General features: G+C 34.0%; 1 protein-coding gene across 1 annotated transcript; it reads right to left on the reverse strand.

Moving 5' to 3' along the window:
* On the reverse strand, nucleotides 1–8,326 carry NSL1 (MAC/Perforin domain-containing protein). The gene is made up of 7 exons (XM_086446348.1): nucleotides 7,781–8,326; nucleotides 6,053–6,291; nucleotides 4,865–5,069; nucleotides 3,756–3,827; nucleotides 3,472–3,655; nucleotides 1,500–1,666; nucleotides 1–826 (listed from the first exon to the last, which is right to left on the reverse strand). The coding sequence occupies exons 1-7, from the start codon at nucleotides 8,027–8,029 to the stop codon at nucleotides 137–139; spliced, it is 1,806 nt and encodes a 601-aa protein (XP_086302474.1). The 5' UTR covers nucleotides 8,030–8,326; the 3' UTR covers nucleotides 1–136.
* Nucleotides 8,327–14,707: the final 6,381 nt, after the last annotated feature.

The raw sequence follows: 14,707 nt of genomic DNA on the forward strand, positions 1-14,707 counted from the left end.
TAAAGAAGTTGATTCATTCAATCAGATTGATATTGTGGCAAATGCCTTGTGTTGAAGTTGATATAAATATACAAAACAACATTTACAAAAAAATATGACAGGCAATCGTTTTCGAATTCCTATCTATGACATGCAATCAATTAAGGCCATCCTCTGAAAAAACAGTCAACAATGAGTACTTGACTTTCAATGAGATTTTTCCACCCTCAACGCATAGTTTCGCTCCGGTGACCACCCAATATCCTGGAAGGTCCTCTGGGCCCCTAACCATTTCCTTCATATCCACAAACCTTGATGTCCTTGGCACTCTTGCTGGGACTGGCGGTCCCCCCGGAAACACAGCTGAATTCACCTCCACTTTCACAGGCTTCTCAGGTGGAGGTAGTCCCGTGCTCAATCTTGTGCTAATAAACATTGAAAGGGAACCCGATTTCCGAGATGAGGTGGTAGACCCCTCCCACTGTGACCGACGGATCCTAGCAGATGAAATCATAGAGAAGCCAAGTTTCAGGAACAAAACATTCCTCATCCCACATTCCCTCACCTCTAACCAGGCCTTTGTCACAATGGAGGCAGAGTCATCAATACAGGCACCATTATACTGGACTGGGGCCGTACACACATGTGAAAATAAGCTCCACTTGACAGGTTCATAGTAGCCCCGTTCCCGAGGAATTTCCTCATTGGGTTCGCAGCTGTAGTCTTCTGAGAGTTGGAGTATCGTAGGAAGCGTTGAGAGGTGTTGGATGTGGATTGCTAGGTGGTCACTCTTCTTACCTTCTAAGTATAGACGGAGACCTGTCACCGGTCGATTTCCAGAATCAACCTGAAAATAGCAGATTTAGAAAAACTTGTAGGATCTTGAAATTTGATAATACAGTGTAGTAAAATTATATGCCCAGGACATTCAGAGGACCAAATGTTGAATAATTACAAACAGGCATTGAGCATAAAATTGGTGCACAAATGTGTTATTCTGTCTGATAAAAAAGAAAATAAGTTAATTTATTAATATGGGTGATACCAACACTAGAATGGACCATCATAGTGCGGGAACTTGTACAGGTGACATTCTAAAAAATGCTTCAAAAGATTAGGATAGGTATTCTAAAAGTAGATCCCAAATACTATGATGAATTGATGGTTTTTTGGTGTTGAGTCCTAGATGAGTTATTCTTAAGTTACTAGAAAAAAAATTAACTTTGAATTCGAAGGGACAAAATATATTGATTATTGATGAAATCCCAATCCCACCTGGGTAAAATTACCATAAAGAGAGAAAATATGGGCTAATTGATAGGGTATGAAAAAGAATTCAGGATGGATTATTTGGTTGGGGAAACACACAAAAATGAAAACAAAAAAAACAAATCAGAACAAAGCATACTAATGTTGTCTTTCAAAAACAACGATATTATCAGAACTTAAATTGTAAAAGCAGCATTTGTGGAATTTGTAATGGATATGATCTTTCCTTGCTCTGAGAGATAATAACTCACCTGGACTGTGTTAACATAAAGCTTGGGGCCCATGAAGGTGAACTGGAGTGATGGGGAGCCATGTTTCTTGTGCTGACGACCAAGAGGAAGATCGCTATACACCGGAGCCCATTGCCTAGGTAACTGGAAGTCCAAAAAATAATGAAGCTCCTCTATTGGTGGCTTATCTAAATCAATTATCAATAATCAATCATCAGAGGCGAGAAAAGTCACATTTTAATTTGGAGCAACACTATTCTCTATAGAAACAAGAAACATAGAAAAACAAAATAAAAAAACAGTAATTGATAGATTCTTGAAGGACCGAAAAATCCCTGAGTGCTATGATACAGGAAAAGTGTTGACATTTAAACTGTCAGAAATAGTCATGCAAAAATTGAATTTGATATCCCCTTTCTCCCCCAAGGTAAATTTATTAGGCATGCATCCTTTCTTATACAAGATAAACTTTTTTTTTTTCTTTTTTTGTGGATAACTCAGGGTATCCCACATCCCTTTCGGGACATGGACTAATCCCTACGGTTGCACTCCCTAACCCCACGGAAGTTTCCCAATGTGCAACAGGGTAAAACAAGAGGGCACCCGTCGCTAGTTATACAAGATAAACTCATTAGTTAATAATTTTTTGAAAGTTAAACTCATTAGCTAATATTGTGTATGTTTAAGTCATACTTCCATATGTTACTGAGTTCAGCTATGAAAATTCCTGTTTAGCTCAAGTAACACAAATATATATATATAGGGTCCCGTTCAGCAACAAACATTTTGGCAAAACATTTTTCAAAATATGGGTTAGAGGTTTTGGAATGGGCTGATTTTTGGTGAGGATGATCTCTACACCGTAGAGATCATCCTCACCAAAAATCAGCCCAGTCCAAAACTTCTAGCCCCAGTTTACAAGTTGAAAAATCGTGGACTGTCCATTTTTTGTAAATCATTTTTGATGGGGTTAGAAGTTTTGGAATGGGCTGATTTTTGGTGATGATGATCTCCTCACCGTAGAGATCATCCTCACCAAAAATCAGCCCATTCCAAAACCTCTAACCCATGTTTTGAAAAATGTTTTGCCAAAATGTTTGTTGCTGAACATTTCCCATATATATATATATATATATATATATATATATATATATATATATGTAAGAAAATTTCCCGACCACGAATCAATCAAAAGAATATGGGCTGGTTGTTAAGAAAGAGAATGTTCGGGTTTATCAATTAGAGTAAGAGTCGACTATGGTGTGAGTGAAGAGAGGAGAGTAATAAGAGAAGAATAGGATGGGCCTGCAAGAATTAGCACTTGCAAACTTGAAGAAACTTTCTTTAAGGAGTCACCGCATAAAAGAAACCTTTTCTTGGTGAAGAAGAGTCAACTACTTTGGAGGAGATTCCTAGATTATATAGATGAATTGCACCACTCTACGATCATGAGCATTGTGTTGGTAGGGTATGTTCGACTATGGTGTAAGTGAAGAGATGAGAATCGATGTTTTAAACGGTAGAAAAAACTGAGAAGTGGAAGAAAATAAGAGAAGAATGAGATGGGCCTGCAAGAATTAGCACTTGCAAGCTTGAAGAAACTTTCTTAAGGAATCACCAAACAAACAGAACCTTTTCTTGGTGAGGAAATGTCAACTACTTTGTAGGAGATTATAAAGATGAATTGCAACACTCTACAGTCATGAACATTGTGTTGTTGGGGAAATGGATATGGAGGTTTGGAGTTAAGCAAGATAGATTCCAGAGGCATGTGGAATATGTGATCTTTCTAAATATGAAGGGGAAGGATTGGGTTGGGAGAGTGGTACAGTAACTTCTTTACCTATTTAATCCCACTTTTCCACTAACTACACCTCATTTTTACTAAATATGGAGGTTTGGATCACAATTACTACTTTGATACTGATAATCAGCAAGCAACACTTGATCTTTTACAGTAAATTTCACTCAAATGGACTAGAGATGGACTTACAACGGAGGTAGAGATTCACTGCATGGCTTAGGAATCCACTGCCAGCAACACCATTCAGTAGAGATGTTATAGGCACAAAAGACATTGAAATCACATCAGGCGACTGTGAAATGGTTGAAAGCCACTGATTATGACTTTGACCATTATAAATACCCCCTTTTCGGACACAAATGCTTACTATATCCTGCACAAAAGGAAAGGAGATAATAGTTGTGATCAAGTTAACCTGTTCCCCAGGGGGTCCAAATCTACATATAACTGTTATGAAAGACAGAGAAACTTACCTCCTTCAAGTGAGAAACGACGGACCTTCTTGAGTGTGCTATATTATGTTCCCAGGCCACGAATTGTTGATCCTGAAATGATGAAGTATTAGGAAATTAGAACAAACTAAGTATTTTTTTTTAGCAACAATTGATTTTTATTTTTATTTTTTTTCTGTTTCTTTCATTTTTCTTCTACTTTTTTCAGACTTCAAAAGCCTCAGAAATCCAGGAATAATTGATATACATTTTGATTTCTGAACTCTCTCTCGAATAGGTTACTTTTTTCTCTCTATCATTCTTTAATTCTTACTACCGTTCTTTCAAGTTTTTTATACCATAAAAAAACTCAAAGATCCATGGATACTCATACAATATGCAGATCATTAAAGTAAATTTTGTGGCAAATTGACATTAAGTAAATTGTTAACAATTTTCTTCTTTGTCTTTCTATTCTTTAATATGTATATACTGCAAGGGGAGGGCAGAATAAGTTGATGTCTAAAATTACATATGCTCATAGGGCCCACATGGCTATGAGTCAAGGGCTGATTCTTTTTTAGAGTGATATCCATGGTGAGGAGCTCATCTTCAACAGAAATCAACCCATTCTGGTATTTCTAGACTTGTGAGAAGTTGAGTAATCATAATAGTCCATTTCTTTGTTAACTTGAATGTTGTAGTTCGTAGGGATGGATTTCTTGGGGAGATCATCCTCATCTAAAATTAGCCATCTACTCATCTCCATGTGGACCCTATAGCCATTGTCATTTTATTTTCAACATGCTAAATATCAACGAATCCTGAACCTTTTCTTTTAATTTTAGAACTCAAAAGACCCACACATAATCTGCTAAGATTCAGTAATGTTTAATAAATTTAATTCAACGAGAATTCAGCATTAGTGAAATCCTTTTTCTTTTTTATATTTTCACTTTCATACTAGAAAGATCCTAGAGTTAAAGGTATTTCACTTATTCATGTATTACTAATATTGCTTCTATGTAATTGTGTTTTGCTTTTAATACTTACAAAAAAAAAAGTATTTTGTGTTTAATTAATTCCACTATTTCTTGTCATAATTTCTTTTCATTTTTTTAATGGTTTGTGCTACCAATAATCTGGTGTACCTTCCCCTTTCTTGACAATGCATCAGAGTTCAAGATGGAGCTGCCATTGACATTGTCAGAAAACCTCTCATCAGCTAACTTCTTTAACAATTTCTGCACTTCATTTGGCTGAAGAATTGAGTTTCGTAGCTGCTTAATATGAACTACATCTTTACCTCCAATCTTTACTCCGACAATAATATGAGTACCATACTTTTCGATAAACCTGGAAAATCATGTATTGGAAAGAACTTAAAGCGTGGAAACACTCTATGGAGTTGAACTGAATTTTCAAATTGAGAATGAAAATCACTCTCACATTATGCATGACAGAACTAGTGGAATAATAGACCAGGACTATCATTTTTCAGAAGTGAGATAAAAGAATACAAATTCAAAGCAGATGCTCATCTAAAAATTCCATCAATCTGAACCATGTTCAAGGCATACAGACCACTCTTCCACAATATTTATTGTTTCCAAGATACCAGAATATAAACCTGAATTCTTTTTTACCTTTTTGACACCCATTAGTCCCTTTATTTTTCTAGCATCCACGAAAAAATAAAATGTTGAGAATTTTTTATCCATGTAGGTTGCAGTAGGAACGCTGAAAACAATCAATCTATGTGACAAGAACACATCCCAAAAATACAAATCCACTCAACAAATGAATCAATCCATATGACAAGGGCACTCTTTTGTTTCGAAGATTGTTATTGAGTTATAGTTCGCATTTTATTTTAAAGTTTTAATATCACATTTATTTACCTTAAGGCATTTTTAAAGTACCACACTTACATTAATTTAATATAACTTATCTGAATTATATCTGCATGATTTAAGGTTGTAGAGTAACATATAGTTCAATTCTACAAATTAATTTTATAATATATATTTTGAACTTCATTCACTACGCTTGGCTTGTCCAAGACCAACTTGTGCCCATGTCCAATCTACATAAGAAAAAATGGAAACAAAATATTATTTTAGACTGAAAGCAAGGGTCGGCAAGATGGCCAGGACCACAACTCATGAAGTGGAGGTCTTGAGGATTAGTTGGGTGTGGAAGGGGATTGTACATACCTCGATGATGAGTTGGGTGCTCTAAGAGGGCCAAATACCTCAGTTTAAACAAACAAAAAATTAAGCGGTATGCATAAAGTGCTAACTACCCAAAGAGCAGATCATTTTAGTTAGAAAAAATACCCAGAAAGGGCGGCAGGGTCCCACGAAGTTGGAACTTCTTGTTTCACATGCTCACGCAACACTATCTGAGATCTTGCTAACTCAATATTGTACAATGTCAAGAACCAACCATCAAAGGCGAGACTCTTTGTGGAAGCTGCATCCTTTTGCCAATTGCCTGGGAAACAAAACATTGAATTGAATATGCCAGAGGGGATTTTACCAGATAAAGATAATTCCTTATTGAACTGCTCTGACATCTGGAGAAAAAAAATGAAAAAGAAAAAAGAAGTTAAGAGAATGCACCAAGTGCCCTTAAAATTTTCTATTTAATATTGAACTCATCAAATTCATCCACAAGTATCAAAGAAAACTCAACAACCACATCAATTTCCCGATCAGTTCACATAGAATATGCATTTAAAAGGCAACCAGAAAGGGGCGATGGGGGAGAACTTGAAAGACAAGGTAATTCCACAAAATTATCATTCTCAAAATTAATGGCATTTCCCATAAGGCTATAACCAAACAGATTAGCAAGATCTGAGAAACTCAAAGATGTAATGAAGTGAAATGCACCATCCGTATAATTTATATTTAGCTCCATTAGTAATAGTGACGTATGAAGCAATGAAAAGACTTTTGAGTTATTTACTATTGTAAGGCTATTTATATCCTGAGTTGTTTTAAGCCCAATCCACAGTATACCCTTGTGTGAGACACCAGATGAATAAATTATTCTTTCCAGAAACTATCATTCTACTTCTCACTTGTGTGTCTTGCAGTTTCAATAGTCTGCAATATTTCAAAGCTTTCATTTCCTTTTCATATAGTTCCAATACAAACAGAGAGATTCAATGCTGCAAGACTGGGGAAGTTCAATTAATCTTGAGAATTATAGTCTTTTTAATTCAAATAGTTTGGTACAAAGGGTGCTTATGAAATCTAAGCAAGATTACAAGAATGACAGTTTCCCAACAATTTTCCACAAAATAATGGGAGATTTCGGGAAGGAGCCCACTAGGACTCCAGTTTATTTATTTTTTATTATTGAATATAATTAATCAAAAAAACCATTCTGTCTCGCGCACACACGCACATGCACACAATTCGGTTGATTCCAAGTGTTGTCGACAAGCAAAACTTCCTCTTTCAGTGACCCAGATAATCATTATCCCTCTGATGGTTTTTTTTTTTGTTTTGTTGTTGAAGTGAAACACATGGCCCATTCCGGGTTCAATGGAACAGTCCTAACATTGGAACTGTTCCTTTGAATTGGAACAATCGAAATAATCTACATTGGAAGGAATCCATCAAATTCAACACTTCAAATTGAGCCTTATTCAACTAAAACCAACCAACATCAGTTTCACAATTAAAAAGATTGCAAATGAAACAAATCTACCAAATACCAAACCAAGACTACTATATCAATAAAGAACTCTACGGTATGTTTGGATTGAGAGAAAAGAAATCCTGTTTCTCTCCACCCTGTTTGGTTTAACAGTAGAAAAACATAAGCTTGGAGAGAGAAAACATGAACTTTTCTTTGCTCTCCATTTCTCTCCCTACTTAACAATACAAACAAGAGAAGTGGAGAGAAACTCACTTTTTTCATTTCTTTAAATCTAAAAACATTGTAAAAATCCACAGAACCCAATTTTTTTTTATAATAAAAAAACAGTTTTTTTTTTTAATAAAAAATAAAAAAAATCAGATTTCTGCCTCAAACCAAACTCAGAATTTCACCTGGTGAAACGAAACAACGTCTGACCGAAATCGCGTTCGCTCTCCCTTATCACACTTGATCGATTTCGATACATTTGGAACAACAATTCCTCCAGGCAAGACTAGCTCTCTACCTAGTGTTTCATCAAGCTCGATCAAACGAGAATCAGAAGGACCAGATTTGCAGTGAGAGAAGAGGATATCGCTGCAGAGATCGTAACCGAAACCGATTACAGAAACTGCCTTATCGGCCACAGATTGAGGATCCATGGTTTCTACTTTTCACTGGTTCTGCATCGATTGTTTCTAGGGTTTTTGGGTGAGAATTGGCATTGTAGAGGAATGAGAGAGACCTATCGAACTGGTCATCTTCGACTTAAAAGTGGGGGTGAAAGCAGCGGACGTGGACTTTGGAAACAAATGGGAAGAAGACGTAGAGGACCGGAACAGGGCGGCGGACCAATTAGAAGACGAGGAATGCTGCCTGGTCGACACGTGGTGAAAGAAGAGAAAATTTGTAATTCAAATTTTATTTGAACTTTTTGAAAACTGAACAACAGAGGAGTGTCAACGGGTCACTTACGGTTCGACTTACGAACCGGAAATGTATTTATATAAAAAAAAAAAAAAAGAGTGCTGATAATATGACGCGGTGTTGACTCACGCCCTTGACGCTTACATTCCAACAAACGTTCGACATGTGGAACAAATAACATCACTAGTAGAGATTTTTTTATTTTATATAAGTAGTAATGGAGAGATTCTCTTTTACCCGCTGCCCAGATATTTTTTCTTTTTAGATTTCAAATCTTAAAGAAGTCCTTAGGCGAGTTCACATTTATAATCCAACAACACACCCTTCTAGATTTATGAAAATATTTATATTTAAAAAAAATTATTTCTAAAACTTGATCCAAGGTATTAAAAATGAGCGATTAAAAAATACTCAAATTTAAAAATAAAATTCAACTGTGAAAAATAATTATTTTTTGAATTTTTTTATTTAAAGTTCATATATTTCTGTCATCTCTAACTCCATTATAGTGTATCATGTTTTTGAATTTCACAAAGTGATCAGATCATAAAGTTTTATTTTTTCACTATAAATAAAAGAAAGAAAATAACATCAAGAGTGTTAGCCAAAAACAACGTCATATTATCAAAATTCAAAATTCAAAATATATATATATATATATATATATATATATGCTGATTTTCAAACAAGAAAGTCTTCACTCCATTAATACTCGGTTGACGTGACACGAACAAGGAATCATATATCTCTTTTCTTAGGATACACAACTGGACATCCCCATAAAAGATGTGCAGTTGTGTCTCCCGAGGAAAAATATCTATGGTTCTATGTTTATGCCATGTTAGTCGAGTATTGACAAAGTGAAAACCTTTTAGTTAGAAAATCATTATTAAAAAAAGTGTTGATTTTCTAATTAGAAAGTCTTTGACTTGGTCAATACTTGGATGATGTGGCATGGACACGGAATCATAGATCTTTTTCCTTAAAACAACTACACATATTTTATGGAGATGTGTATCCCATGGAAAAATCTATGGTTTGTGTCCGTGCCACATCAATCGAGTGAAGACTTTCTAATTAGAAAATCATTATTCAGAAAACAAGAGTGTGATTTTTTACAACCCCTCTGATGTGGCATGGGCTAAAATCATAGATTTTTGAGTTTTGATTTTCTAACTAAAAGTCTTCATTCGATCAAATACTCAACTGACAACAGATACAGAACCATAGATCTTTTTCCATGGGATTTTGCACATATTTTGTGGGGATGTGTGGTTGTGTATCCTAAGGAAAAATATCTATGGTTATGTGCCCATGCCACGTCATCCGAGTGAAGATTTTCTAGTTAGAAAATCATTATTCTAGATTTTTTCCCTTGGGATATACAATTGTACGTCCCTATAAGTATGTGCAGTTGTGTATTCTGAGGAAAAGAATCTATGATTCTAGCATATATCATGTCAAGGGGCGTGTGTTAGAGGGGGATGTCAAAAAATCATTATTAAAAAAAAGTTCTCTTAAAGGTTTTAGTTCTCAATTTTTTTTCTCAAACTTGTCTAGTGACATGTTTATTGATATTGATCGAGTTGGAGGGAGTTTTGATGATTGAATTCATGTTATGGCCCAACCCTTCCACTTTTGGTAAAGTTGAGATTCAATACGACGAGATGCTTCCCAAGGTCTTTGGAGTACGTTCCTTTAATTATAGGCGTGTCCAATCCGAAAATAGTCCATTCTACATAGTATATGTAATAACCCAAATTTTATGAGGGTAGACAATGGGATTATGTGGTTAATGATTCTTAAATCCCAAAGCCCATAAATTTTTATGGTAAATGAACTATTGAAGATATTTTTTATTTATTTAATATTTTATTAAGCATAAAATAATCTTTTGAATAAATTAATTAAGTTAGGTGTAGATATCTAGATGTATCAAGGGTGTGATCTTAATTAAATTAAGTTATTTTTAAAAGCCCCCTTCCCCAAAATGGTTAGTGTTTAGAACTTCCATAATTCTCAAGTCTATAAAATCCTAATCTCTTTCTCATCAAGAAATCCTCCCTCATTTCTCATATATTATTCTCTTCTCTAAAACTCGAAACCCTATTCTCCATTGTTTTGGAAATTTATAAAGGAAGAAGAAAGCTTGGATGTGTGAAGAAAGATGCATTCTCTAGATGAAAATCATCGAAAAAAGGGGTGAGTGATTCTAACCCTTAAATATAATTAATAATTAAATAACTTTTATGAAAATCATGTTCTTTCATCATTTTGATTTTTTTAGATATATGATTGATAGTGGTATGATGATATTACCATGATGCGTTCATATTTATTTTATTTTTGTATATATAAAAAAGAATTATAATGATAAAATCGAAAGCACAAAAAATTTGTTTTTTTCCCGTGTCTGAAATCGGATTCTATTCAATGTTCGTACAAGTATTATAACTTTTTACTCCAATGTCGGATTCGGGTAAAATCAAATACGATGACTATGAGTTATCCTAGCTGGAAGTTCTGTTAAGTTTTTTACTAAAAGAATATTTTAGTTTTACTAAGAACGTTAATTATCCTCTTGTTACAATGCTAATTTCGACATTAGTCATGGTTTTTGTTAGTAATGTGAATAATTATTTATGTTATGCCGTGATTGTTAATATTGTAAAAAAAAAATTGTATTAAATTGATTTTAGTTTATAATTTTATCAATAAATTTTTCTTTAAATATGCCATGGGATGTTGACATTGAATAAGTAGTTTAATTTTCATTGTTAATTTGATAGAGGAAACATCCTTTAGGTAAGAAAATTTTATATGGCGTATACATATACAGAAATTGGTTCTTGGTTCTAATAACTTATATGAACTGATTTGTCACGATTGAGTTGTGACTCGGTTAATGAGGGTGTGGAGAGCCCTAGGATGTAAGACCCAAGAAACTCATGATCATGTGGTATGTGACGGGGGTTGCACACGTTAGGGATTGTTTGGTCTCATGTGCGAAATACGACCTTATAGTAAGGTTTACCGAGAGGTTAAATCGGTGAGGTGTTCATTGTAGGGGAACAAAGAAAAAAATGGAATTTGACGATTTGAACGATGGGGTGGGTTAATTGTAGTTTTAAATTATTATTTTTTATTTGCATATAAGATTAATGAAAAATATTATATTTTATTTACTTGGTGATTTCGAAAGTATTAACAATTATATTTAAGGTGTTAGAATGAATTCATAGGCTCGTGAAGCTCATGCTCTATTATTGATCGATTTCTGTATATGCTCTATGGAATCAGATTCAGAATAGCTATGAAGCGTGATTGGTAAACATGGATTTAATAAATCATTGTATTGGTTTCAATATTTAATTTGTGTAAAAGTTAATATTAAATAATTTTTGTTATGTACCGAATAATTCAGTTTATAAACAAAATGTTTTTCCCATTTTTTCTCACAACTCGAGATTCTGGATCACAAATGGAGTCTTACACTAGAAATCAAGTTACGAGTTTCCAAGATTCGGAGCGTGACAATGCAAGGGAAGCTATTCAAGATCATTACAATCCTTTTTCGAACAGTTGTAGGAAGGACGATCAAACGTTTATAGGTGGTAGGGCAAAGTGAATGGTACAGCTCAAATTCCAGTCGATATTTCATAATCGTGTGCGCGGCACACTTACGGATCATGTCACTTGAAAGAGAGTTCTCACTCCCTCTTTTAAATACATATGGTTGAATAAAGCCTAAAACTTTCTAGTCATTCTTGACGATGTTCATTGCCATGTTTGAACTAGGACAAACTGTTTTTGTCGTTCTCTCATAGTGATTCCCCTACCCACCAAAATCCATGGACATGGCGGCATCGACGACTAATCTAAGTCCTCGTATTTGCTTCTTCAGTCCTGCCCCCTCTCGAACAGACGAAACAGTGAACTAGGGCTTAACCAATCCATTCTCTCACTTGAAAAAAGATAGCCATGGTGTCTTGATCGACTTCATCTTAGACCAAGACACATTTAATGTATGGGTGTTATCGTGGTACATTGAGAGCACCTTTCACGTTGGTGTCAAGTTTCAACTTATTTCTCAGAGTGAGATTTTGAAAACTTAGTTATCTCCCTTGAGGTAAGTAATCTCCAATAGTCAATTGTGCTATAGACTAAGAAGTAATGCTAGAACGAACAATAAACGCTTATAATTTTGAACAATTCCCACAATTTATAACTATTATTCAATATTAATTTAATTATTTGTGATTAATTGATTAATTTTTATAGTTGTAGGTTTGGAAAATTTAAAGTGAGATAATGATGTTAGATATAGACTTTTAGGTGCAATAAAAGATCAAAATGATGGAAGATGACCAAACCATGCAATCAATGATCCAAATCAGACCCAATGGCTCGATTGATTCGAGCCAACTATAGAGGTGCAAATAAGGCAGGGTTTCATTCGAATAAAGATGACCAAACCCCATAGTCTAGGTGAGTTCCCAGTGTCTCTCTATTAGACTACAAGTCCCATAAATGCGAATCGTGATTGATTTTTCCCATCTCAAGAGGAGGGTACATTCTCGAGCTCAATTGACTCGATTTCGGTTGGTGGGTGCGAATTGAATTTTGTAATTACATAGGATTGTGATTTTAAAACTCCTTTTGACGTCTAGTCTCCGATGAGTTTTTCGATTTATCTAAGTCGTGTCATTCAACATGATAGATTTGATTGACTTTTAAGAGACGCGTCAAATTAGAGACGACTTGACAATTTGTTTGGTTGATGGACGATACCGAGATGACTTGGATAGGTCATCTTGGTCTCGACCAAGATTTAAATCTATGTATATGATATGTTGAGATGAGCGTAGATCAATCCCCAAGCTCCCACAAGTGTTATATTTTGTCAACACACAACCAAGGCTAATGATGAAAAATAAAGACTGAAATTCACCGACTTCTAATACCAAAGATGTAAAGAACAACTTATGAATAATACGTAGACAAAGAAAAAAAAGAAGAGAAGGGGACACAAATATGGGACATAGGTCCTCTGTAACTCGTTTTTTTCATGTAGTTCTATATAACTATTATCAATAGTTGAGGGTGTGTGCTAGGGGTGCACATGGTTCGAATTTGTGGCAAAATCGGAATCGAACCAAACATGATCGGTTCTACAAATTTGGAATTGAACCAATCCAATTACCTTATAGAACTGAACAAATCCAAATCAACTTTGGTTCGGATCGATTTTTTATTTTCATACTTATTATTTTCAATAGTAAAGTTAAAATAGTTAAAACTTAAAACTAAACAAAATAAATATTAAATAAAGCATCACACATGACATGTAACACGCATAAACAGAGTATCAACATACTTATTATTTCAACATAAACAAAGCGTCACACATAACCCATTAAAAATAAAAATCATGAAAAAATTAGAAGATAAATCAAAAAAGTCAATTTTGACATTTACCTTGTAAGGGGTGATTGAAGATCAAAGTCATTCTTAAAATCAATATCAAGAACATGCATCAAAATGTTGTTTATTCAAAGTTGAATCCATCATCAATTAAGAAAGTATATCAATCTAGAACAACATAGAGAAAGCAATTATGCATTTATGCTAACTAATATTAAATATTATAAAGTAAAAACATTAAATGAATAAATAAATTCACAATTATCAATGATTTTAGTCAAAAGACATAACAAAAATAAATATAATATGAAAAATTATAGGAATCAAGCAAATAAATAATAGAAAATAAATAAGTGAATAGATGAAAGAAACTAAGAAAGGGATTTGAGATTTTGAGTATTGTTTGAATGTTTTTACCTTTTGTCTTTTAAGATTATATATATATAAATTGATTTGATTATCGGATTTACTCGATCCAGTGTGTGCCACATCATCACGATGGTTACATCCAATCGTTTAAATTTTGAAGTTCAGTAACCATTTTCAAACACTTCACTTGATAAAAGAATTATTATTATTATTATTATTATTTTCAATGTGATAGTTTGTGGATTGTAGAACAAGAGCTGTAGAGAGAGATAGGAAAAATGGACTACAGAGGATCTGTTCTCCACAAATATTCTTTAGAACTTTGTCATCGAATTTCAATAATTATATTGTCATACTTGTCATAATGAGCTTAAAAATTTTCTTTGACTAGAGGGCTGAAAACACTTTAACCCCTCACAATCATTTTAATAAATATTAAAAAAAAAAAAAAAACATTGACATCCCAACTTTTACTTACTACATCCCAACTACTTAAATTATTCCACACCCATGATAAAAAAGAAGCAAATCTCTATGGTACTTTTATCCTGCAATTTCATATAATTTGGTTAGATGGTTGAGAAATTACCACATAGTGTAGAGACAAAAATCCCTTCGTT

Source organism: Akebia trifoliata, chromosome 1 (assembly GCF_017979445.1).
Source record: "Akebia trifoliata isolate Shusen 1 chromosome 1, ASM1797944v1, whole genome shotgun sequence".
NCBI lineage: Eukaryota > Viridiplantae > Streptophyta > Magnoliopsida > Ranunculales > Lardizabalaceae > Akebia > Akebia trifoliata.